Here is a 27,730-nt window from a genome sequence, read left to right as displayed (position 1 = left end):
AACTAAATATTTGGGGGTTGATTTTATTAGTTAGCTATAGATTTGTCATAGTATATGTACAAAGTATAAGTAAAGCTTATAAAAATATATAAAAATCACCCAAACGGAAAATGCATTTTTTTGTTGTATAAAATGCTTAAGGTATAAACGAATGAATGAATATGAATGAATATGTGTGTGTATGTGTATGAATTTATGGCACGTAAAATACCGGTGCCCGGCGCACTGAATTGCGTCATTTCCTGGATTCCGAGCAGGCGCCCTGTTGTTTATAGCAACGCTCGTCGGGCCGCTGACATGTGTGTATTAGGGGGCTGCTTTGTCCTGCATTTGCTCGCCGTAATAACTTTGTGTGTCTCGGAACAACCCCGGGGTGGTTCTTACTCGGATCTAACCAAGATCGATGAACTGGAGGACCCGGGGATATACTTACTCACGGAAAACGGGACTGTCCCATGGGAAGACTCATCAAATGACTCCCATCATAGCACGGAGCAGTATGGCCCCACTCCGTATGGCACAACAACGACAACAGCAGCATCTGATGTGCTTAATACCGAGAAGCCCGTGGTTACCCCGGCCACGGGAAGCTCGGACACAGCTCCCCCGGTTTCAGAGGTATTTCCTGAGACCCAGGCTCCTGTCATTGTGAATGACCCCGGTTCCTCTGTGGAGCCCCGTGCTCTGGCTCTGCCCTCCCCGGTCACCAACGGTAGGTAGCACAAAGCTATGCTCCTGATGAGCTGTATGGGCGATCACACTATATCCCAAGGACCCAGTATTCCGTGAAGCTTAAAAGTTGCGTCTGTTTCTAGCTGCCAAAAAGATCAGAATTCTTTATATCATACGGTAATTGTAATTTGAGTTTTGTTTTTTTAAGCCAAGCATGAATTATGACCTGAAGGTATACATTCTATAGAATAAAGGAATGTTGAGTATTGTTATAATAATTTCCCCCGTCGTCATTTATTTTTTGTTTGAAGTTGCCAGCCTGTGTGTTTGCGACCTGTTGGTGGATCGGTGTGATGTTAACTGTTGCTGCGACGCGACGTGTTCTGCATCGGATTTCAGCGTTTTTTCAGGATGCTCGATTCCCGTTGTCACGTAAGTATTATTATATGCTGCTTTTTTCATGGCTCAATGATTTCACGAAAGTTACTAGACTTGTTTTATGGATCCTCTTAGAAAGTAATACCCTTTTTACATTTTAATCGATCTTAGGAAATGGTTAATCTAAGTCATAGTTAAAAACAGTGAGGGAATTAAAAAATGTATGGAATAGGTATAAAGTTATCCTGGATCTAAGACAAGACCAAGGGCTGATTATGGTCTGAGCCTTTACATCAGGTGGGCAGACTAGATGGGTCAAATGATTCTTATCTGCCTTCAAATTCTGTATGTCTATGGAAATCAAATTAACTATCAAAGTAAAGTTAGCTCTCAGCAATACACAGGGGGGATAATAATAATAATGATGAACTCAGATGTTTATGTCTTTATAATCACAATGGGAGTATTGCAGCATGTTTTTTTCTCTTTTTTTATGTACATATATATCTAAATTAAGAAAAATTCTAAAGATTAATATATATCACAAAATATACGGTATGTAACAAGTAATAGAAAAAGGTTTTAATAAAGTATTCATCAATACATGAAATATTTTGGCATTTACAGTATATAATAATGTAATGATAATCTATTTAATAAAGTCATGATGAACACATTCATCCATTTAATAAGATGATTAATAGATTAAATTATTGGTAAATAAGGTTAATAATTGCTATATATTACATTGCTAAATAAGTTGATAAATACATTAAATAATTGGAGATAAATGAATTCAATATTAATTAGATAAATATGATAAATGCATTAGTACATTATTAAACATACATCTACCTGGAGTGAGCTCTTTGTGCCTGTCACTTATGCTCTATGTTATGTGTATCCTTCATGCTTGCACGCGTGATAAAGTGTTGTGTGTCCACGTGCAGCACACACCTGTCAAGCACACTTCTGCACCTCCTCTCCATCTCCTGTGTGCCGTTAACCCTAGGCTCACCCCTGACACACACACCCACCCACGATAACACCATACGCTGCCATCCACACACACTCATTCTAACACCATACACTAACATACACTTACACACTCTAACACCATACAGTGACACACCCTTACATCACATGCTTACAAATGCTAACACCATACACCAACACGCACACACACTTAAGGGGCCACAGAGCTATCATACTTATTAAAGTGCATACTATGCCTGAAGTGTCCCTTCTACAGTAGGTGACAGGTCAGGATGTCATTTTATCTGATTGATCTAATATTTGTGTAGTAATTTTGTTTCTTATAATTTACTGATTTGAATTGAAACAGTTTTGTCCTGATTTGAAGTTTAATTTGGTCTAAAATTTCAGATGCACATGACCCTACATAATTAGTTAAGAACATTAGTAATCTAGTGCACAAAAATACAATACTAGTTCTATGATCAACGATTAACTAAAATAAAGGCTGTGGTATGTGTCATTTAATGGTATAGTTTTGCATTGTCCATAGTGCCATCTAGTGCTACCAAAATATATTATCTGGTTCTAACTTCATTTAGAAATTGACTATGTTCTACAGAACACTACTGCGATGATATACAGTCTTAATTTTACCACCATAATAGCTCTTTAGCCTTAAAAACATAAATGCTTACGTTTTGCACTATTTATGAATTGAATGAGAGATGATCCAGAGGTCCTAAACACTGATGCGACTCAACGTTTGTTTTCTGTTGGGCCAAGAAAAGGTAGCACCTTCAGCTAAAGGCTCTATATGGCACCCGGCATTACAGGTGTACATGTCATTGAGAAGACAGGGGCCTAAAGGGTTAACTTCCTGAAATTGTGCAGCAGAGTAAGTGGGCTTATGAACTGAACAGGTTACAGGGAGAATAGGAAATACGCAGGGTAATGTTTTCTTGTTAGTTTATTGCTTTATAAAGCTGAATGAAGGAAACAGCATTTGCCATGTTTTCTGTCTTCAGATGAATGTGGTTAGGTTCAAGATGCGCTTTTGCTGGGGCCGTTCTGTTGACATTTGTTGAGTTTATTATTTATGAAGCTTTTCCGAGACTGTGACACGAAAGGAGATCAAATGAGATGAAATGTTCTACTATATAGTGCATTACTTATTGGACACGCACACTGTCATGGGTGTGAGATTCCAGGCAAAAAAAGTGTCAGAATAATCGTTCTATATATCCATTTTTAAATTCCAGCCTGTTTGACAAGCTTTTAAAAAAGCATAAATAGGGACCTGCTGTTCAATTTGAAATACAAAATCCATGATGATAAAGAAAGTAGTGGTAAAAAGGCTAGATTACATTTCTGGAAGGGCATGAAGCTCATCAAAACACTTCATGGCCCGGAGCTGTTCTGAAAAACTCTCTTTATGATCCACACTTTGACAGGTGCCCTTCTCCGCAGACATTTGATTGAATTGCTTCCTCCCCGAGTGGGTGATACAGTCCAAGAAATTGTAGGTGGCTACCAGCAGGTGGCACCAGTGTAATTATGTTTCACACAAATTGTGAATATTGACAAAGCCCGTACATGTATGGGCTCAAAATGCATAGTTTTCAATTGGTTTTGGGACCGCCCATTGTCCTTATAGGGTTAAAAGTTGTCGGGAAAGGATATCCATTTTAATGTTAAATATTGCATTAGTGGTCCAAGCTGTTTTGGAGGTTTTTATGCACTGTTACTTTGATTATACCTCCTGGGCTGTTCTCATACTGTGCAAAGAAATGGTTGAGCTCTCCTCTTGCTAAACAATTAAGAATTTCTCCATAACCTCAAACCGGCCGCTGATGTGGATTGAGCCGAGCCACACGAGAGCCAAGCCAGACTTGCCTGCAACATAAGGAAGAACTTTGAGGATACGAATAAATGGCAGGAGTTGGAAACAATTTTTAATCTGAACAAGAGAGTGTTGGGGTCGAGTCCTGCTCAACTCAATACCAACTGATCCGTTTGTAATAAAAGAAAGCTATGTTGGTTTAACATTTGAAAAAAGAACACTCCATTGGATGAAAACCACATTTAAAACTTTGTCCCAGAATAGTTTTTTATACATAACCCCAATGTTTTATTCAAACACACACACCAACTTTGAGGGGAAAAAAGTAAAACAGGGTAGTTTGCCAATATTCACACACACACACTGGATCATACGCCACTGAATGATGCCTGTGTGGTTCAAATGTGCTAAAATGTATTATTACAGTCCGCCTGGCTTTCATCGTCAAGGTAACTTAAAAAATGTATTAAAAGAAGCTGTCGGTCTTTCAGATGGCCTCAGGGAGTTGTTTGAGATAATATATATGCAAATATTTTTACATTAAGTTTGTATTCATCTGATACACTGATAACTGACAGCATCTTCCATCTAATTGTTTTTCAGTGGTGACAGTCAGCTATGCACACGTGAAGCTGCTTTCTATTCAATGAATTTTATCCCTGCAGTTCCTCAAAGAGTCATCCAAAATGCGGAGCTCATTAATCCAAATGTGTTCTGCATTCAAGCAACCAACTGTACGTATCTATGTTTCGGCTACTGACGCTCAATCAATCAGAGAAGAAAGTAATCTAAAATGCTTCCATTGTGAATCCCCTTGCTTAATAATTTCTAATTTAGATTCAAAATACAAAATATTATGGACAGTGACACTCATCATGAGCAGGGAAGTTGGTATGTTGTTTGAGGACAAATAGGGAGGTAGTGGAAAGGAATTTCAAAGCCACAGGACTCAAAGGGTTGTTTATTGGGATGTTGACATCTCCAAGAATGAGAGGACATCAGAGGACAGGAAGTGGGGAAGTCATGAGGAGAAGTCATGAGGAGGAAAGATATATCAATTGGTATACAACAGCAATGCGTAAAAAAAGATGGCATTAAATAGCTGGATAGCATGGATCCCAAATGAGGAGAAAGAAAGTGATGGAGCAGAGGGAATAGGTTAAAAGGTGCAAGTTTGAAAGAGTAGGAAGCCTACCTCACCACCCTATGCTGTCATCAGGTCTGGGAGTGTGAGTGAGGTGAAGGTCACCATAGGAGAGGGCAGCAGGAGAGGCAGTGTTACCTGAGGTAAACCAGGCTTCAGTTAGAGAAGGTGCAGGGAACTGGAGGTGAAGTCGTAGTAGACTTTAACATGCATTGTTCCGAAACGAAAAAAACAAACCCTCACCAGACATAGGATCTGCAGCCATTGTGTAAAAACGTCTTTATTCCTCCAGTACCTGAAATCTGTCGCCACCGATTTGCTGCTTAACCTCTCGATCAGTGAAATCAGTGTGAGTATGTCCCGTCCAGGGCCGGCCCTACCATGGAGCAGAGTGGGGCAATTTTTTTTTTTAAAGCGGAGGAGAGAGAGGGCGCCGAATGGTTTTCGCTTACCAGGTTGTCAGTACCCGCTCGGCGCCCCTCTGTCAGAGGAAAGGTAGATAATTGGGGGGGTGGTATTTTAAACTTCGCCCCAGGTGGCATTATGCCTTGGGCCCGCCCTGGTCCCGTCACTGATTGGCAGCTTTAGCTATTAATCGGTGGTAGGAAAGTGCTTTCATTGGAATCAATGGGAAGACGTTTTACACATGCATGCACGCAGCGTTCAGCAGAGCTGGATCTGATTGGAGGTGAGTACATCACGTGCAGGGAGAGGCATTCGACCAAATGTATGTCCTGGAGGGCATTTAGCTGAGGGTGGGGAAAGGGGCGTATGCATTGAGGGGGGTTCTGTTCTTTAGAATTTCATAGACCAAACGAAATTTAAAGGGACCTGTCAAGCATTAATGTTTATAGAATGGCTGGCATGTCCCTTTAAATGCAAAAAAAAATATACCACTGGTCCCTAAGGGGTTGAAAAAGCCTTTTATTTTTATTCACTTACAGTAGTTCCATTTAAATAAGAAATAATATTTGTACTGATGCTACATGCTTTTCTGGGTCATTAACGCTGGTTTTAAATTAATCTCCATTACCTTTAATAAGGCTTGCATTTTCATTCGTGTGGCTATGGGATAAGCAGCAAAACAATGCGCAGGATTCAATAATATATCCCCTCCCTCTCACCTTCTTAGTAAAGTCTCCTGAGAAACCAATGTTGGGAAGAAATAAACAGTCAATATCGCCAAATAAATATTTAGTTTCCTGAGGAAGCATTTGTTTGCTTGTATTGTTCTTGATCCTTGGAAGTGATTCAAGAAATAAATGTTGAAGAATAATATATTTAACCCCTGAGTTAAAGAACAGTTGGCTCTACTGATTCAATATATAGTTTATTGTTTGACTATACAGACCTTTTCTGCCTTCGTAAAATGATCACAAACTTTTCTTCTTCTTAGATGGACCAGCATTGTCCTTCAACACACCTGATGTTCCTACAGAGAGTAACTTTGACCGTTTGCTTAAAGAGTTTGGTGAAGTTTCATTCAATACAGAAAATCTGGTTGTCTCTTCTGGAGCCCAGAATGCCACAAGATATAAGGTAAATAAATCGACTGGGTTTGCAGAAATAGGCATATGAGACTACAATGTCCCCAAAAACAACTGCTTAAAAAAAAACAACTAAAAAAAAGATTTTGTAGGCATAGTTGAAAAACAGTTGTTCGTGAGCAAATATGGTTAAACCTTTCTGGTACATGGGTAGAGAATAAGCATGTGGGGCACAAGCTCTAAACAAGGCAAGGTTATTATTAAGTCAGCCCGTACCTGACTCCCACCGCACCCCAAAAACATGGCTTTCTAGGAGTATGCCTCATATGCATTAAGAAGAATACAGACATGTAGATATTGCTGTATCGGTACGATTGCTCCACGTGTAGGTCTACGTGTTGCATTACACAGAACCCCCCCATCTAGAAACTATCATATAAAATGTACACTTTCTGTTAAGGAAATTGCTTGTTGTGTAAGGGCAACAGGTCATCAAAAGCAGGGAGAGATGCTGGACTCCTTGTGGTGGTAGTTATTAGCACTGATATTGCAGGCAACAAATTCAACAAATGTTTCATTGCCGCAGTGTTGTATGTTTGTCTTGTGTCAAACGTAGCCTTTCCTTTCATACTAACTGTATTCAATAACGGCCAATATGGCTGCAGTTATATGTGCAATAGGAAACTCCAGCCCTACTGTTTAATTAATAAGGTGACCTGTTTACATATCTTCTCCATAACCCATTTTATGTAACATTTCCTGTCTTCTGTAGTTTTTGGTATGTATCTCTGGCCTTAACCCCTTAATGCATTGTTTTCAATGGGTTTAGGGACCGCCCATTGTCCTTAAGGGGTTAATCAATTTAAATGACATTTGCCCGTTAACCTGCAGCCACAGGATAAAAACCATGTTTTGTGTGTCTCAATCGATACAGTCCTTTTACGTTTGTAGTCATCTAGTTTGTCTATGTTGGGCTTTGCTGCAGAGCTGATCAAGTTGTCCACTTTTGGACCCCGGCTGGCTGTGCTTCTCGGAGCATTGAGAGATTGTGTTAATAGAACCATGCTGAAGACATGTTTGTTGGCAGATTATATTGCAACGTAACAATATAAAATGTTCTTCCACAATGTTGGAACCAGATTCAGTGTGAAGTATATTTATTAATATAAATTAGTATACAGTTCTAGACATTATTTAAGAATTTGAATTTAATCACTGATATTGTTCATCTTTTTTTCCCTCCAGTATGGATCTCCTGTCCTAACTTCAGACTCTTTCTTAAAACTTCCAGCTTCTCTGGGTACCAATGTCTGCACAGATAATAATCCCATAGGTATGACTTTTTGATATTCCTCAATAACATTTCAAGAACTTCAGTGTGAATGTTCTGTAAACATTATCAACATTTTGATTTGTATTATAAAATAAAATGTTGCTAAAATCACAGTACTACTTTGACAATAGTAAAAAAAATAAAAAATATATATATACGTATGTTTTAATTTTTACTCTATGTACTACTACTCAGTTTTGCAGGGGGAAAAGCCTTGAAAATTCAATTTGATTATTTATAATCAACTTACACTACTTTATTACAACACTCTGTGTATTATTAGATTTGCTTAATGGGTTTATACAACAAACATGCGCAGTCTTCCTTGTTTCAAGAATTGTTTTACCCAATTGTAGGTTTTCTAATGAACCAGGATTTTAGATGCACTAGAAGTGTACAGATTGACAATTGTTCAGTTCCTGCATTGTCCCTTGGAACGTACACAGATATTGGGATTTTGACAGTAAGTACCTGCAACTAGTAGGCATATGCTTCATACTCATTGAAAACATTTACTTTTGAGCATGCATATTAATTAGTTTCATTCATTTATATTGCAGGCACCTAATTCGGAAAATACGGTAAGAATGTTTTCCATCTTGTTTATTTATGTTGGTCCTGCAGTTACATGAGTTGGTTACAGAAAGCCATCACTTGGACCTGCTATTCCTTCCTTGACTCTAATAAACTCATAGAAGTTCATATCACTAATACCTTATTTCCCCGGGGGTTGTTGCCTATATGGTAAGCTTACACGGCTCGAGGGTAGTGCTGTATTGTGTGGAGGGGATCAGGAAGAGAAAAGATACAGTTCTGCTCGCTCCTTGCACTCAGTTTGGCTTTATGGCCATACTTGTCTTTTCCATCATAGTCCAAGCCTACCAGTGTTCCCAAGTATAATGTGTTTTACACAAAATAATATCTTGGTCTATAAAGGTTGGGAAAAATATCCAACCACCAACTAATCAGTATATTGTGGTGCAAACAAATACATGTCACTGCATTCAATCTTCAATATGCATTATTGAAGACCAGCTAAGCTTTTGTCTAAGTAGGCATTCCCAGTAATTAGCCCTGCATAATCCATAGATGAAGTAGTGGCAAACTTTTCTTTCTACAAAAACTCACCAACAACTCATAGATTGTTAAAAGAACATTACTTTTTCAGAGCAAATATATCAGAAGCATGACTACATTCTAGACCACTGCCCTCTGCCCCAGAGCTTTGAGTAAAAGGGCCAGTAAATGAATCCTATTGAGTCCCCCGAAAAGTATGCATGTCTAGTCTACTTTTAGCCTTGCTAAAAAAATTAATGAAAAGGTGCTGCCTCACTAATGATGAATGCATATTAAGCTATTTTGTAACCTTTTACAATAAATCAGAGGTCCAGCACACCATTGCCTCTTTTTGCGACACATGCCAGTTTTGGTTGCGAGACGCAGCCATCCACTCGATGAAGGCCATGGGTGTGCTTTCTGCACATGTGTGGGGAATCTTTTAGACATCCCTATAAATCGCACGCGAGCCAGTGTTGGAATTGGTTGGCAGTGAGTATTTATGCATGGACACCGCACAGATGGAATACATCTCATTCAAGGCAAACGGCTGGGAGTAGAGTCTGATGAACACCTCAATGCATTTGTATGCATACATGAAAATTATAATGCGACGCAGCTATCATATGCATTTAAGTGTAGTAGTTGTAGACCAAGTTCAGGAGGGTGAAACACTTCTTTGTATAACAATTAAGGGAAACTTTGATACACTACAGAAACTTTAAAATGCAGAAACCAGTATTGGAAACCACTTGGCCTTCCTGTGCCTGGCAGCCTTTTGCTGGCCTTGAACTTACGGTGCATAGAATGGCTGGAGTGTATCTTTGAAGTCTTGGTGACAATAATCTTAAAACTGCTTTGGAAATCAGGTCATGGCAGTGCGAGACCAGCAGGAATTCTGCTGTTACATCATTTCACTGAAATATTATTCCTCCTCCTAGGCTAATATCAAGGTACAGTCTATTTTTCTGAAATCTCTGAATGGGACCCTCACTATAGAAAACCCCGGGAATGTTACACCATCTTTTGACAATGCTACAGGTATCTGCAGCTTTGTGGTTTTAGGGGTGAGTATGTTCTTGTAATTAATTTATTTATTATGTAAAGCATCTTTTGTAAGATGCTTTATACTGAAAACTGTTGCTAAAATGTTATATATCTTGAAATCCTGATATATTTATTAGTATGTGATACATGGAAGATTCTCTATGATTAAACATAATCCATTTGCAGTTACAATATACCCATATGTATAAAATAATTACCACCTATTAAAAATAAATATTTTCACTATATTGAAAAATAGATATTTAAGAAAATATTTTTACAAATTCCATCACAGGCTATAGATAATAGCAGTTGCAAAATGCAACATATTTGAGGTCACCTTCTGGCACATGGATTCTCTCCCACACTAGAGAATAATACTTGCACGTGTACCCGGTGATGACCCGCTGATCCAGGACAGCACCCCAGCTGCCCCCTCCACAGCCACTGTCCTACCCGCCGAGTGCTGGGATATAACGCAATAGCGATGCTGTGCATGGTTTTGTGGCAGAGGGTTTGCCAATCCCCCCACTGCTTATTGTATCTCTTCTAATTCTTATATCCAAAGCAAATTTACACAGATTAATTCATACCGTATCAGATCAGCGTCAGAAATAGGTCAACGGTGGATTATACCAAGTGATCAGAATAGCACAGTTATTTGTTTAGAACCCCAACATTTTTTTGTTAATTTTCATTGTCTTATGTACCTTTAGGGTAGTTACACCATAATGTATACTGATCAAGGAGAGATTACAAATGTTACGGCTTCTTTTACCCTGGGAACAATTGACAGTACAGTGGTTCCAATAGAACAAAGCTTTCAAATTCAGTTCATCCAGGTAAATATGAGCGTTTCTTCTCATTATATGCTAATAAATCATACAAGTAGATTATTAACCTTTCAGTAAAAAGGTAACAGCTTTGTTATATTCCATTTCCTATTGTTGTAAAAATATACGTATTGGCTGCTCACATTAACCATTACTCCTGAGCCCGTTCTCAGAGGTGTTAGACTTGTGCAGATATTACTATGAAGCATCATTTTGGCTTTGAGAATGTGGAGCTGTAGATTTCGTGTGATGGTCGTGGGTGTATGTAAATACTATGAATGGGAGGAAGTCACCAGCTTTATGTGTGCCAGCTGGTAGCCAGGTGTTCCTAACTCTAGCCAAGTGACTACATTACCTACTGTCAGACCTGCCAGTCTTATATTAAGGTTCTGCAAGTTAGTGAAATGGGCTTTCGGACATCACTGTCCATGTGCATTGGAATAAAAACATTCATCTGCTACCAGTGCATCCCCCTATGGAGACTGGGTTCAAGATTGAAGATCCATGAGCTGTCCATGCCATTTTGCCATTTTGGCCTGCTAGATAGGCTAATGTACCAGATCACAGAAAGGCAACAGGGGCCAAGCTCCTCTGCAGTGTGTTTTACTTAGATCATTGGGCCTGGGGAATTTTCGTTGGTTTAAATTATTAACAGTCATGTAAAAAATAACAGGCTATTCCTGGAGGAATCTCTCAACAAATAGCCATATTAGCAATTCTGGCTGGAATGTCCTAGTGTCCGATTCTGTAAAACCTGATTGCAGTGCAAAGGTTTGATTTAAACCTTCACAGAGCTAAATAGATGTCATAAATGTGACAAGGCACCAAATGTCATAAGACAGTAGTAGGCTAGGACAATACCCTCAGAGCTGGGCAGTACAGTGTTTTACATAGAAGATGTTGTGTGTACATTGTACTCTTCTATTTAGAGGGCCATACCAAACTGCAAATGCTTACCCTGCTTGCAGTAAATTGGGTTCTAGATTAGCATAGATCACCTACAGTCCATACCTGGGGTTCTTAACCTGTGGGGTATGCCTCCCCAGGGGAGGTTTAGACCAACTCCAGGGGAGGTGTGAATAGCCTCTCTACTATAAATTGTTTTAACAAAATTTATTCTGCCTAAGCCTCAATTTTGGGCCGTTAAAACATGGGAGGCGTGGGTGATAAGGGAGGTGTTACACCAAAAAGAACCACTTATCTATGCTATAGTCCGCCTCCGTGCATGAATCATGCCAAAGGTTTATGATTCTTTAATTGGCATGTAATCATATGATATTGTACATTATTGACCAATGTATTATAAATCATCATGAAAACATCTTAGGACTGGATGTCGAGATCTGTGAACAAATGTTCCGTAGAAAGGAACATCTGAGGGTCAGACTGGGTCTTCTAAAGTGTTCTCTTCATGGAAAATGAAAAGGTATCGCTTTGTAGAGTGTTCACCTATACATTTGTTAACAAATGTCGTGTACTAATGGCAAAGATATAAAAACAAATGTGGGTGCTGCACATTCATTCAACTCATTCGGTCCCTGTACTGCTCCCCCTCTGCCTATGTCCGGGTTAATGGTACCCTTTCCGAGAAAATTGTCTTGGCTAATGGCACCAGGCAGGGTTGCCCTCTCTCTCCCCTGCTCTTTCTCCTCTCTTTAGAACCCCTGGCCAATGCCATCCGGGCCAACCCTTCCATTACTGGCTTATCTGTGGAGGGCGTGGATTATAAATTGTCCGTCTACGCCGACGACATGTTATGTTTTGTTACCGATCCTCTTTCCTCTCTCCCGCATCTCACCTCTGAACTACACCAGTTCCATGACCTCTCCCAATACAAAATAAACCTTCAAAAATCGGAAATTCTGGGTGTCCGCGTCGCCCCCTCGGTTAAATCGCAGATTCAGTCTGCCTACCCTTTCCGGTGGACCGATTCGTATCTCACTTACCTGGGGGTTCGTATCCCGGAGGACCTGTCCACGCTGGTGGAGGTGAACTTCACCCCCCTCCTATCCTCAGTCACCAAAGATCTTAAGAAATGGTCCTTTACTCACATCTCCTGGTTCGGGAGGGTAGGAGTCCTTAAGATGAATATCCTCCCACGCCTCCTATATCTCCTTCAGACTCTTCCGGTTTATCTGACGCAATCGTGCCTTAAGAAATGGACTAGGACCTTTACGGGCTACGTTTGGTCTAATCGCTCCCCTAGGTTGGCCTTCACTTACCTGACTGGTCCTAAGGAACAGGCCGGTCTGGGCCTCCCGGACGTCGAGGGCTATTGGGTTGCTTCCCATCTTAGGAGGGTGGCGGAGTGGACGTCTTGTACCCGCAAACAATGGGTGCACATTGAAAACTCTCTTTTCCCCTTGGAGATAGCTGCTGTCCCATGGCTGCCCCGTCGCCATGGCCGGCCCGCTGTCCCTAATCACCCGACCGTTACCCCGACGCTCCGTGTCCTTTGGAGGGTCCTCGCCAAGTATCCCCTCGCGTCTTGTCCTGGCCCCTTGTCCCCCGTTTCCTCTAATCCTGACTTTCCTCCGGGCCTATGCCAGGCGGATATACGGCTTCTCCTGCCGGCACGGGAGCGGGTACTCCGTGCTTCGCACCTCTTTACCGGGGACTCGGTCCGCCCCATCTCGGACTTTATACCTGACACCCCGGTTCCCTTTAGGGTCACTTTTCTCTACCACCAAATTAGGCACTTTCTGTCCTCCCTGTCCCCTCCCTCCGACTTGACTAGACCACTGACGCCGTTTGAACTGCTCTGTTCGGACCCCTTTAGGCATTCCCACCTACTCTCTACGCTGTACAAACTCCTACTGACTCACCGTACCCCTAGGAAGCCGTACTTTCTCAGCCTGTGGGAAAGGGATCTGAACCTTTCGTTTGAACCCGTAGACTGGGATAGGATGATATTACTCGCCCTTAGAGGGGTCACTTCTAGTAGGTTGCAAGAGTCGGCATATAAGCTCCTCACCAGGTGGTATCGGGTACCTGCTGAGCTCCACCGCTTCCTTCCACAGGTTTCCCCCCTGTGTTGGAGGTGTGGCTCTGCTGAGGGGTCCTACATGCACTTGTGGTGGTCTTGCCCCCTGGTGCAACCCCTGTGGGTGGCTGTGGCCGCGGTGATACGGGCTGTTGATGACCCTTCCTACCAGGCCTCCCCGGAGGCAATGCTTTTACATCACGGCTCCTCTAGCCTGGGCTCCTACAAGAGGTCGCTCACGATTCACTTCATTACCACCGGCAGGGCTACCATCCCCTGTTTTTGGCGTCGGGCTGTGCCCCCGCCTGTCTCGGTGTGGCTGAGGAAGGTCAATTTCATATGCCAGATGGAGGATCTGGTCATGACCTCCAGGGGCTTTGGGTATAGAAATGGTTTGAAGTGGTTGCCGTGGCGGGAGTTCTTGGCCTCTCCCTCCTTTCAGACCGTCCTGGGTAGTTTCGTTGCAGCCCCCCCTGCTCTAGACTGAGCTTGCCTGTGGTCTTGTATCCTTGCGTTTTGCTTTGGCTCCTGACGCTCTGCCCTATTGCGGCGCCATTATCTCTGTATGCTTTTGGAGACGGCACCTCACCCACCCTCCCACCCATTTATTCGCGTGCGGTACTGTTGATCTTATTGTTATTATTTCCTTTTGTTACTTTTTGCCTTTTCGCCTGTTTATTTGACAACTTTCCGCTACGGGATCATCTGCTGTCAAACCCTGTGGCGTTGTACCTCTGATATTATGCACATTGTATCTCTATGCACGGTATTTTGTCCTCTGTCACCTCTGCCGTTTATTTGCCATCTTATGTGCCTCTGGGAACTGGCATTCCCCAGTGTGACGCTCGCCCGTGTGTACGGTTGTGTCTTGCTGCCTGCTGTACTGTGTTCACAGAGATGTCTTGCTGCCGATGTACTATGTTCCTTACTTTATGCACTGTTACCTGTTTTTTCAATAAACGGTGAATTGATAAAAAAAAAATAAAAAAAAAAATGTGGGTGCTGGGTTGGCTGTGCACACAACCATATTGAACAGAACCCAGAATCAACTTCTTCTATATACATTTGCTAGGAATTGTGTGTCATGCAAACCCACTTTAAAGTGCCAGTAAACCAGAAAAGTATATTTTACGTCGATTTTGAGAAGGCGGCTTGTATTAGAAGCTACAAAGCTTTTTTCTCAGGATGACGGGCACTGCCTGTCTGCAGACAGTAAATCACTGCTCCTACATCCTCTCTACTGTTTGCAGTCCTTAATGCAGCAGAAAGACCGGATCATGCCTTCAGCCCCTAGTCTCAACTGAGACCCACGCTTAAACCAGCATGTGTCCGCAGACGATCAGCTATTATTCAGCTACAGTAAATGAGGCTTATCTCAGTTGATATGCCTTATTTTCTGAGAATTCAAACAGGAAAAAAAAACAAAAAGTTGTTCTTTTTAAAAGCTCTGTAACGAGATCAAGAAAAAAACTTTTTGGTTTCTTGTGGCAAATGTTTATTTTTACTAATGAATCAACTTGGACTTAATGCAAGTGGACCTTGGATATGCTGGCTTTGTAGCTACTTTTGCAAAGGGTCCTGGACCAAGTCTTGTCTTTACACATAAGATAAGTCATGATTAATTGAAAGAGGTTTTTCTGTTTTGCCTTCTGTGAAATCATTAACCGTACTAGGTAACTGTTGCCTCTCCTCTATGGTAATGTTTACCATTTTGTGCAGCTGATGGGAACAGTTTCCTAAGATTGAAAAGAATGAGATATTAATGTAGCACAGTCAACAATGGCTTTTATTGATTCAGTCATTATCTTAACAGTTATTTCAATCCATATGTTCTTTTACAGGATGGAACAGTACCTTCTCCAATCAGTGGAAATCCTGGTTATGTCGTTGGGTTACCTTTAGTGGCAGGATTTAAGTTGCCACAATATCCTTTTTTTATTAAAATGAAGTTAATTTAAAAAAAAAAAGGCAAGCAGTATGAGCCTTGCTCTTTAAAAAGGGATATAGCTGTCTATCTCAAGAGAAAATGTTGTCTTTAGTTGATACCTGTTATTGGAGTGGAGTGTGTTTTGTATTAGGATTTCTGTCCTCCAGAATCACAGCATGTCCAAATTATTCAATACAATCGAAATGTTATCTTTAAATGGTCATATTTCTCCTTTACAACACTATAAATCGGGTATCATCCAGAGTACAAACAGGTTCAACCAACTAACTATGCTAAGAAGCTCTGCAGACCAAAACTGCCTGGTTGAAGAAGGTAGCAGGACACCAGTGCTGTTCGGTTATAACATGGTGTCTGGCTGCAGACTGCGGTAAGTATCCCTTCGTTGTTTATTAGCAATACTTGGTGACTTCCCACGGTTGGCTGCTAGAAGCTCGCTATAGGAAACAGGATAGCGAGGTGCCTGTGATTAAGATAAAGGAATTAGACAGGACTGGATATAACCAAACACAGCTCCCCTGGGAAAAGAGGAGTTAATATTTGGTATGTTGAGTCCACATAAAAGTTGAGCGTTTCTAGGTGTGAAGGGCTGCAAAAGAGGAAGGAGCTATGCATGAGTGGGCAAAAGTTCTGGTTATGTGAGCACATCATGTGATTTATATTTACATTTATCATATTTAGCTTTGTGAATACACTTCAGTGTAACAGATGTAGTGTGTTCATTCAGCAGTCAAGGGCTTTATAAATACATCTGTTCTGAAGTGATGCAGTGGTAAATTAAAAATGATATCCCCTTCAGTATACCAAGACATTTTGGACAATGCTATGCTTATAGATTTGTGGGAACAGTTTGGGGAAGGCCCTTTTCTATTCCAGCAAGTCTATGCCCCAGTGCACAAAGCAAGGCCCATAAAGACAGGGTTGGATGAGTTTTGTGTGGTAGGAACTTGACTGTCCGCACAGAGTCCTGACCTCAACCCCATCGAACACCGTTGGGATGAACTGGAACAGAGATTGCGAGCCAGGATTTCTCGTCCAACATCAGTGCCTAAACTCACGAATCCTCTACTGGATGAATGGCCAAAAAATCCCACAAAAACACTCCAAAATCTTGTGGAAATCCTTCCCAAAAGAGTGGAAGCTGTTATATCTGCAAAGGGGGACTACATGTTAATGCTTATGTATCTAACATGCAATGTCATGCAACTTTTTCTTTTCTCTTTCAGTTATTCTTTGACAGTCTTTTGCCAACTTGCAGCAGATGTTGTCCTTAAAGTTCTGAGAGGCCAGCAGTTTCCGGACTATGTGGCCTCATTCGGGAATTCTCAGCCGCAGAACGTGTTAGACTGGGTGCCGATTACCGTTGTTAGTTCTACAGAGCAAGGAAACATCCCGGTAATTGTTTTTGCTGACTACTGAGCAACACACACAAACCTATTTACTAAAATGCTTAATTTCTTATGTATTTTGTAGGATTTAGATATGGGAACTCAATTTCTTGTGATATGGATTTTCTAAATTAGAAAATCCATATCAGCACAAGTGGGCGTACTATTTTTATTTCTTATTGATGACAATTCACATCCGTCTTAAACTAATGCTTTCTAAATTCTCCCCACGTTCACCATCTGCTTTTTGCCCTTATAGGGGATTATTTTTCTGACTATTTAAGAAAAAATTAAACAGTGTTTGGCATGATTTCAAGTGCTCAGCTTATACTCCAGACATTGGAAACAAGTCGGTATTGGATGAGATATCAGTTCTTTTCAAATGACACCTTTTGTACATTAGAAAATAAAAGGTAGAGCCAATATAATTGGAAATATTTCTTTTACATTACTGCTGCTGTAGTTAATTTGCATATTAAATTTGTAATTATTTTACATCAGCATCTGTTCTCGTTGATGAATGTGTGGAAAGGTAGAAGAAAGCTATCGCAAAGAGGCACACAGTTTGCCCATTTCATGCGCTACCAATAAAGGACAAAAGCATATTTCCAATTCACACTTTATATCCAGGATTTATTTAGTGTTCCCTACTGCTTATCTATCTTAACTAGAACACAAAATGTTCATATTTTACATTTTTTGCTTCGGTTTCTGAATTTTCACCTTATTACTGCAGTCAAGTAATGCTTAATATCTGCACTTAAAGCAATGGTTGTGTAGTCTGCTTCCTTATAATATGCATGATCCAAACATTATACAAGTAAATATCAAGAAATTTCTATGTCATTATATTATTCATGGTTTATTTCCTCACGGTCTTTTTATACTTTTCTTTTTAGAATGCTTGTAAAATCCCAGTATCTTTAGAAACAGAAGTAAGATGGACTAAATATGGCTCCTTGGTCAATCCCCAAGCAAAGATTGTAAATGTTACTCAAAAGATCAGTCATGTTTTTATTCCGGTATGTATCATATTGCCCTAAAGCCACAGTGCCTTCAACAGATGCGTGTCTGCAAATTCTCATCCTCTGCTTTTCTGAATAATTGTGCAAATGTGTATATAGTTTATGTATCATACATTTAGATGGTAATCATCCTAACAATATAATACTTGCTCTGTCTCATTTGGGCTTTTTCTCTTTCTTTTACAGACTGCTCTTTCAGCAAGTGAAAGGTTTCTACAGATCTCCGCTTCTGTCTCATTCATTGATGTGTCTGCACCTGCACAGCCCGGTTACAAAGCTCAACCAACAATTGATGCCAAGCTGCCCTTTGGTTTCTTCCACCCATTTGTATAAAACTAGCTGGTAACACATTAGTTGGTTATCTGCTTTAATTCTGAGAAACATTAATGTTGTAGCTGTAAATGATTAGACAGTCGGAAGACTTAATTGTCCTATTTCATATTGAAGACTGCAAGGGCAACTCATAAGTTACATTACGCATATTGTAATGTAACTTTAGTAGGGTTGCATCTTTTTCAAAACAGTTTTGAGTGTGTGTGTGTGTAATTATATATATATACATATGTATATATTGCTGTTCATTGTCTAATATAGAAACTGTATAAAATGTTTGTATAAATCATTTATTTATTCACAGGTATATTTTTGTATATAAAGATAATCAATATTTATGCGGTTCCTTTTTTTCTTTTACACACTACATTCATTAAAAAAATGTATGCCCCATCCATCTTCCCCTTGCCCACCTTAAACAAAAATGTAGAATTAAGCAGAAAACAAGAGTAAATCAGGGAAGGTTTGTGTCTGACGAATCAGGAAATACATTATGTTGTTGTAATAATTTCTGAAGTCTGGATATTTCTTGTTCCTGGTTAAAAAAATAAATAAATTACATGCATTAGACTACTATTTTTCCTAAATATCGGTCAAAACATCCTACAGACATTATCCCCCCCCCCCCTTTTAAGTTGTTTCACATTTTAAATGCAGCCCTTACTATATTTGAATAAATGTTGGTACAAGTTATTTTTAGAGTAGGGGGGACAATAGAGGTAAAGGGGAAAAATAGTACAAAACCAACCAGTTATTTGGAGTTATTGTTCAACGAAATATATTACCTGTTGCGCACACTGCTGCTCCAGCTGGGAGACCTTTGCAAGTAGCGTGTCCTGACTTTGTTTTAACTTGTTGATTTTCTCTTCAGCGCGGCTCTTCACTGATACAATCACTCCTGTGAAACATTTAGAGTTCAGTGCCCCATATACACACTCATACTTACTATATTAAGGACACAATGCCGTTAGGATTAGTACCTACCACTACTGACTGGCAGCTTAGACTTATATTTAGACTTATTTTGGTATAATTTCTCCCAACGTTTGGAGAGACTCCGGTTATCATATGGACTTCAATTCATATGATAGCTTTGTGGTCACCTTTAAATATTGTGAAATGTGTTGGGCAGAGAAAACAGATGGGGAGGGGCAAATGCATATGGCGGATTCTGCAGAATCCCTTGACAACATTTAAAGGGTTAATGACAAAGCATTAAGTATGTATTACATATTTAATACTTTGTTAAAAGAATATGCAGATATTTGTGTGGCTAGCATTTGAGCATTGTACAGTAACAGGGATGATATTTTGTGTCCCATGTTTAGTACGGAGTTTTCCTATTTATACCGCCAAATGTCCTGCAAAAACAAGTTACTGCATACTGCAATGTTTTAAATCCATAAGGCACCACGCATGTGCAAAGTGTGAGGGAAATATGTTGAGAAATGAATAGCATCAGACCCACTGATAAAAGTAACCACTTAAAATGAGACACTCCAGCCATCATATGCACTTTAATGTTCAGACTCCTGTGCGCCGGTATAGAAAGCGCACTCATTGATTTCAAGCAGTCAATTGGTGGCAAGCAATGTAGACCATGGAGGAGGACGTCAGCAGAGCTTCGGTGGCCGGTATATTATTATTTTCTCTTTCTTATAGAATGCATATTAAAGTAGTCAAGAGTACTTAAGTATGTATTCATCTTTAGTATGACTGTCTCTTAAACAAAGTACCCCACACAGATATAGAATTTCAGATTCAATTACAGTATGTTACATAGAGGGTCTGTTTACAGCATTATCAGATAACACCAAACAAAAACATAATAAAATCTGAACAATGAGCAAAGACAGATGTGATCAAATAAACTACAGGGAAAATGCAACATATTCCAACAACCTAACTATTCGGTATTCTGAACCCCATATTTTTTTTTTTATAAGCACAGTAATGTAACTTGCAGTGTTTTAACCCCTTAAGGACCAGGCTAATTTTTTCTTTTTGTACCCTGTGGGACCGAGGCTGTTTTAACACTTTTGCGGTGCTTGTGTTCAGCTGTAATTTTCTCCTCACCCATTTAGTGTACCCACACATGTTATATATTGTTTTTTTCAGGGCAAGATGGGCTTTCCTCAGATACCATATGTTTTGATCATATCACCTTATTTACTATAAAAAAAAAATAAAACATGGTGAAAATTTGAAGAAAACAAACACCTTTTATGACTTTTCTTTGAAAAATCTTTTACTCACCTACAAAAGGAAGTAAAAAAACTAGCTAAATAGATTCTACTATTTGTCCTGAGTTTAGAAATACCCAATGTTTTTATGTTTTTTTGCTGTTTTTTGTAAGTTATTGGGCAATAAGTACAAGTAGCGTTTTATGATTTCCAAACCTTTTTTCCAAATCTGGTAATTCTGCTTCCATCTCCTCTTTGGAACATCTTTGAAGCCGGTTAACTCAATTAATCCCCATCAAACCATATATATACCCCAGGGTATTTCAAATGCTGGTATTTTAACCCTTTCCATGCACTAATTATACAACCACACTTTGTCAAACTTTGTAATAGTAATTTATTTTTTTTTCACACGAATTGTAATTTAGTTATAAATATAAAGGTCCTGGTATATGTCACTGTCAAACAACACTCCAATATGTGTTCAGAAACATCTCCCGAGTATGGTGATACCCCACATGCATAGGTTTGTCAGATTGTTTGGCTGGTAAAAGGCTACTTTTGGGACATGTGTAATTCAGGTAGTCATTTTGTCATTCTGCCTCTATATCCTCTTTGGAACATCTTTGAAGCCGACTACTTCAATTTACCCCATCAAACCATATATTTTTGAAAACTAGACAACACAAAGTATTTCAAATGCTGGTATTTTAACCCTTTTATGCATGAGATTCTACCACCTGCCTTTCCCAAAATTTAATTTTGTATTTTTTTTTCCACACAAATTGTACTTCAGGAATGAATTCATAGCTCCTGGTATGCGTCACTATCAAACAACCCCCCAATGTGTGTTCAGCAACATCTCCCGAGTGCAGTGATACCCCACATGCATGGGTTTGTCAGGTTGTTTGAGATTTAAAATCCCACATTTGGGAAGTGCGCTTTTTTCTCTATTTTGGTCAGTCTGTACCTATGCCCTATCTTTGAGCCCAGCCACTCCAATTTACCCCATCAAGCCATTTTTTATTAAATTAAACACCCCTCTTTGTATGCTGAGATTTTTTTTTTGAAATTTTAGCACTTGCTCAAAATAATAAACTATTTTTTTTTATTATTATTTATTATTTTTTTTATTTTTTTTTACACATTTTGCTGGTACTGGATGGTTCCTCTGGTGACATCACTGCATAATTATTTTTAAATGTTAGCACATTTTTTTTGTAAGCATTTTTTTTTCCATATTTTTTTTTTTTTATATTTTACTAATCACACTGTGATTAGAAAGCTGGGCTCCATTGACTTGCATGGTTGAATGCAGTACCTGTATTCAACCTGCAAGTGGAGCCAGAGTTCTCTAGAGGGTCTGGAGACCGTCTAGCGAACTTTTTCTACTTTATTATTTTTTTTACAGGGCGGCCGCCATCTTGCGGATGGCGAAGATCACCGGCAGCGGCGGCTGTGACCGCTCTCCGGAGCCGTCACAGTCCATCCTGGGGTAAGTGTTTGGTGTCGCTGAATGCCTCCTGATCGAGGCATTCCAGCGACACCATTGAAGTTTAGGAGGTGATCATTGATCGCCTCCTAAACTCTTTTAAAACGGGCGGATGTTGACGCCCCGGGGGAGGGGCCAGACATGGCCCCTGATGCCGATCTCGGCGTTACTGAATGCCTCGACGTCGAGGCATTACAGCAACGCCGTTTAAGCGAAGAAAGTGATCGTTGATCACTTTCTACGCTTATTTAATTTTTTGACGGGGGTGCGTGGTATATGCCGATAAATACAGTATATTAACCCCTTAACGACGTTTGCCGGTTCAGGACCGTCACGGAAAAACGGTCACTTAACGACCTTTGACGGTCCTGAACCGGCAAAGGTCGTTAAGGGGTTAATATACTGTATTTATCGGCATATACCACGCACCCTCCCCAGGACTAGAAGAGAGGGAGACGTGGCTGCAAATCGTGCAGCTCTAGGATTCATCGGCGTAGGTAGGGTTTCAGCTTCATATTGTAGTTATAAAAGTGCATGTTATATTCCGATGAATACGGTATGTGTGAATTATTAAAGTAGTTTACATAATTTTAAGCAAGAAGATACCTTAACCTTGGAGCAGGCATCTACCTGTGTTATTACAAGGGCATTTTAGCCATCATATGCGCTTTAATGCATAGGATAACTGAGGGGTCCCTTTACAGTGGTGCCCCCTTTCTATCTGGTTTTTTCCCTAAATATAACTAACACTATCACTCATAATTTTTTTGCTCAGGATACATGTGTCTATCTTTAGATTTGCTGAATTAGTTTGCTACTGTTCCAAAATATGTGGTAATTTCCATTAAAAACAAAACCCATACTCACCATTCACAATTCTAGCCACTCTCCAAAGCCGAAGCAATATAAGCAGCCCAACAGCATTGAATATATCTTCCCGGGAGATATATACTATGTCGATAATAAACGAAATCACAACGATTGCTGCATCGAACACCTCAAACTTGTGATGAAAGAATTCTAGACGAAAAGCATATAGTTTCCCAACTATTTCCACAAGGAAAAAGGTCAAAACAGAAATGCTCAAATAATGAAACACCTAAAAACAAAGGAAAAACACAAAAGCTTAACATATATTTTCATTCAGATTAATGCAACAACCACTAATATAAACATCAACACACATAAGGGTGAAACGGAAAACGAAGAACAAGAGGGTACATTTCATGGAATAAATGAGTCACAAAAGCTGTCACTGGGTCTGAATTTCAAAATGGGAGTTTGTGTTACTGATAACTATTTTTTTTGAAAAGAAATTAGTTTGATGATTCAGGGAGAACCATCAAGAGTGGAAAATATCCAACATATTGTTTTACATGTATATTGTATGCCAAGCAAAGGGAGCTTGGGGTGCAATATATGACAATCTGTTGAAACTGAAATAAAGATAATTGTACACTGTATCTATTGCATATACCATATATGCTTATTAAATGTATGCACAAGTATATCCACAAAGATACATTCATTGTATTCCTCTGATACATATAAACTTCCAAATACGGTGGGAGCAAATGGCAATACATAGCAAACATTAAATTAAATGAAGATGCAGCTACCATTTCTATTGGTGGCACATATCCAAAATAACAATAAATGTATTGGAGCGTTAGTTGATTGAGTTTGCATATTGAGATAGCCCCAGGGTAAGTGGTTAAGAGGTCATATCCTGGTGACCGAAAATATTTCATGGGTGCAGACCTGTGAGTTTGATTTGTATGGATGGAGGCCCCTGATGCCCATACTCCACTCCTTGTAAAAAGGAAATTTTGGAATGCAGAAGACCCACACATAGAAACTGGTCTTATGTAAACTTAGCTGTCTTCCTGGTTAGAATACTATGGCACACATGCATTCATTCAATGGATCTCAACACTCTCACCTTCTGTTCTGTCTCTAGACTAAAAGGTATTCAGTGTAAATACAGCTGGTCTACTGGGACAAGAGGGGAGAGGTAAAACGCACAGATATTTGCATGTTACCTCTGGTATAATGTGATTCACTTTATCCGTAAGCAATTCCAGATCCAAAAGTACCTCAATAAGAACAAATATAGCATCAAGAATAACCAGGCACACAATGGCAATCTACAAGAAAGGGAAAAAAAAAAAGTTTAACAAGTCACAGAATTTTAGGTTGAGATTTCACGTTTAAAGAAGTACCATGTATGATACATTGCAACAATCTCACAGGAATAACCACAAAAACATTAGGCAAACCTGTCAATGTTTCTTTAGTTGATGAAAGTCTTATGAAAGGGTACCAGACCACAAGCACTTCCACTGGACCACAAAGGCTGAGCTACGTTTAAGTCTTACTTCCCTAATCCATTTATCTCTGTTGTGTTGTTGTAGTCTCGACGAGGTTAGTCTGGTGCTGATGTTGCCTGTGTAATCTCTCACAATTGTGTTAATAATGGTAATCCTTTCCTGTGCCAATCTCCCCATCTATGGGAAACGGATACACTAGAAACTATGCCCAGTCCCAACAAAGTGTGTTCTCTTGCATCCTAACTGTTGTGTGTGACTGGTGGTACGGTTCTTTGGGAGACCCTTTTTTCCCCTAGAGGAGATCCTTTACTCCGAGAACCGCAGCGGCTACCCATCTATTAAAAAGGCACATCCAGGATCACCTTATTAGCCGTTGGGGTGTGAACATACATCGAATGGTAGCACCATAAAGCCTAAGACAACTATTGCCCAGCCTTATCTTAAGCAATACACATGCACCCCTTGGTTCTCTGCCCACTCCATCTGGGAGGTACCTGGCACTTCCTCGGTAGCAAATAAAACTGTACCTGAAACTTATGGCTGCCGAAGAGCCATTTCAATGCATCCCTGAAGCTATAGGATGAAGTAAAAGGGTGGGGTGTCTTTGAAGTTTCCTCTTCTTGTTTCTCTAAATCTTCCTCATTCCATTGTTTTTGTTGGTGGACATCTCCCACAGATGTAAAATGTTTCAGATACTTAGACATCTTGATTTCCTACAAGGGCATCACACTGTGCGATAGAAGGTGGATGTCCTGGTTAAAAATAAATTGAGCATATCAGAACAAAGCTAATATGTGTGCTCTACATCATCAAAAAGCTAACCAAGCAAACGCTTCTTTAGGCCCAAGGCATATAGCGGAAAAGGAGAATCATAAAGATGACACTATTGCTGAGTTAGTTATCTCATATTGATGGGCAAACGATCATATTTTGTGTGTGCCTGTGAGATAGGCATAAGGCTACCCTGATTCCAAGATGAGACCATGGACTAAGTCTTCATGTCAGGAAAAAAGGGGTAGACAAGGTGGGCTTTTGGGATCTCATCAGCCATCAAATTCTGATCATGACTCTATGAGGGGAAAAAAGCTTGTTCCGTAACAACTATCCTCGCACTAGGGAAAACGGCATGTTGATAAACTCATGCTCAAAGGAAATCCAGTTCTCACATTGGCTTGACAGGTATGTGTTTAAAAATCTATTGCCTCTATTCTCTTTATGCTTTATAATACGATTAACATTTATCTTTTCCTTCATTTAAAAAAATCTGAGAATAAATAGTAATAAATGTTTCCCTATTTGTTCTATGCAACCAAGGAAACGGATATTGGGCAGACTGGATGGGCCGAATGGTTCTTATCCGCCATCACTTTCTATGTTTCTTTATAAATTAATTTCTACCTGCTTAGGTTTATCAAAAAAGGAAGTTATATATATATACACAAATAAAAACCTACAAATGCACAATATATTTTATTTAATATTAACATGTTACAGCAATTTAAGTGACAGGGCTATAAAACTGTTTAATAATAGTTTACACATGAAACTCTATCTAATGCAGATTAGTAGAGTTGTATCTTGTAAAAATAGCTCTCTTTGTTGTCCGTACAAAGCCTGTGTTTATACTGTATACCTACCATGTCATCATAACACAGTCATGGAAAGCAGGACACAGGCTAAAGGTAATTTGGAAAACCCCAGGTTTTAAAAATCAATTTAGTTTAAATGCCTGAAATAACACAAACAAAACCCTAGATCTGAAACACTGGCCTGGGGCCAAATTGATTCTAACACACTAGGGGTGTACTCACTTTTGCCAAGGTTTAGACATTAATGGCTGTGTGTGGAGTTATTTTGAGGGGACAGCACATTTACACTGTTATACAGGCTGTACACTCACTACTTTACATTGTAGCAGAGAGTCATTTCTTCAGTGTTGTCACATGAAAAGATATAATAAAATATTTACAAAAATGTGAAGGGTGTACTCACTTTTGTGAGATACTGTATATATATATATTCATGTCTGTTTACAATTATGGACGAATACCAGTAAGTAGGCAGCAGTGGCCCCTAAAATATTGGTAACTAGTATTATGCCATATTAATCTCTATGGATGCATTCCTTTATGGCTCTCATCATCTGTTTTGAGACACTTACACGTGGTATTCTTTCAGACAACACACAATAATGTACCCCTGGTATCTAAATTAGGAATATAATACTATAAAGGGAACGTTGCAATAAAGTAGTGTTTGCATGTACACTGTGCTATGCAGTCAAACCACTCCAGCAGAGGTCAAAACCTTTCTGAGTCAGGTAAAATATGACAGAAGAGTTGACGGGCAAAACAAAGGCAAAATAGAGGGATGATGTCTATAAATACCTCCAGTGTAGACATCGCTAAAACACAATTTTATTGGTTCCTTCATTCCATGATCTATTACTCAATACAATTGCAGCGGTATTGTCGGTGTATAAATAACTTGCGAGTCGCACCTGTATATAATGTCAGAAGTAGCTGTCTAAGTAGTCCCAAAAGTTTGTAATATAATGCAATTCAGTTAATCAATAAAAGGTGCCATCTTTACCAAATTTGCTTATGAACTACTTAGATTTTCTTATCAGATAATTTCATTAAACCATTCAATAAAAGTTAAAAAACAAAACCAGTAAACATTATGTTTGTGCTTACTCTACGTTTTGAACTTCTGCTTAGGTATTCTCTGCCAGTGCTGAAACCGCTGAAAACCTGTGTTAGAGTCCACGAGGACTTTGGATCATCAATCATCAAAGATTGTTCATCCATTCCAAACACATAAAAGGTCTGTAAACCCAATCCGAAGTACCGACAAAGAAGATGAGCCAAGGGAGTCACTAGCAGCTAGTCATTGAGGCAGGGAACAAATGTAATGCCCTGGTGATCTTGATGGGTAGGATTAAGTAAGCATCCCTCTCAACTTCTCAGTTTATTGAGACATTAAAGAGAATGTGCACTTTGTATTTGTTACCAGCCCACACTTAGCCTCAGTATGCATGACCACGGCGTATGGGACTGGCAAGGAATTTCATTTGCCATGATACAGGCATCAAGCTAGAAAAACCCCAGGCAGTCACACATTACATACTACCAAGAAGAAGGCTCACAAGCAGTAACTGGCAAGAAGACAGAAACCCTCTGTGCAGGAATTGACATGACAGATTATCCTGTGCCTCTGAAGAAGCCATATTGACCTTTCCAATGGTCCCCAAGAAAACTTATGCTGAGCCCTTTGGCCCATC

General features: G+C 39.7%; 2 protein-coding genes across 2 annotated transcripts; one reads left to right on the top strand and one right to left on the bottom strand.

The window, feature by feature from the left end:
* The first annotated feature begins 297 nt into the window (after positions 1-297).
* Positions 298-18,442, top strand: LOC149289078 (tectonic-1-like). The gene is made up of 14 exons (XM_089491003.1): positions 298-712; positions 984-1,104; positions 4,472-4,602; positions 6,409-6,551; positions 7,745-7,832; positions 8,189-8,295; positions 8,393-8,413; positions 9,830-9,955; positions 10,652-10,777; positions 15,593-15,674; positions 15,925-16,066; positions 16,923-17,091; positions 17,984-18,106; positions 18,296-18,442. Exons 1-14 carry the CDS (start codon positions 298-300, stop codon positions 18,440-18,442), a joined length of 1,941 nt encoding a protein of 646 aa, XP_089347129.1.
* Positions 18,443-18,896: 454 nt separating this feature from the next.
* On the bottom strand, positions 18,897-25,151 carry LOC149289077 (voltage-gated hydrogen channel 1-like). The gene is made up of 5 exons (XM_089491002.1): positions 24,975-25,151; positions 24,160-24,264; positions 22,985-23,216; positions 19,228-19,340; positions 18,897-18,977 (listed from the first exon to the last, which is right to left on the bottom strand). The coding sequence occupies exons 1-5, from the start codon at positions 25,149-25,151 to the stop codon at positions 18,897-18,899; spliced, it is 708 nt and encodes a 235-aa protein (XP_089347128.1).
* Between the last annotated feature and the right edge of the window lie 2,579 nt (positions 25,152-27,730).

The sequence above is a fragment of the Sceloporus occidentalis genome, unplaced genomic scaffold (assembly GCF_023333645.1).
Source record: "Sceloporus occidentalis isolate IW3139 unplaced genomic scaffold, rSceOcc1.0.p SCAF_48, whole genome shotgun sequence".
Taxonomy (NCBI): Eukaryota; Metazoa; Chordata; class Lepidosauria; order Squamata; family Phrynosomatidae; genus Sceloporus; species Sceloporus occidentalis.
This window is presented reverse-complemented; position numbering and strand designations above follow the sequence as displayed.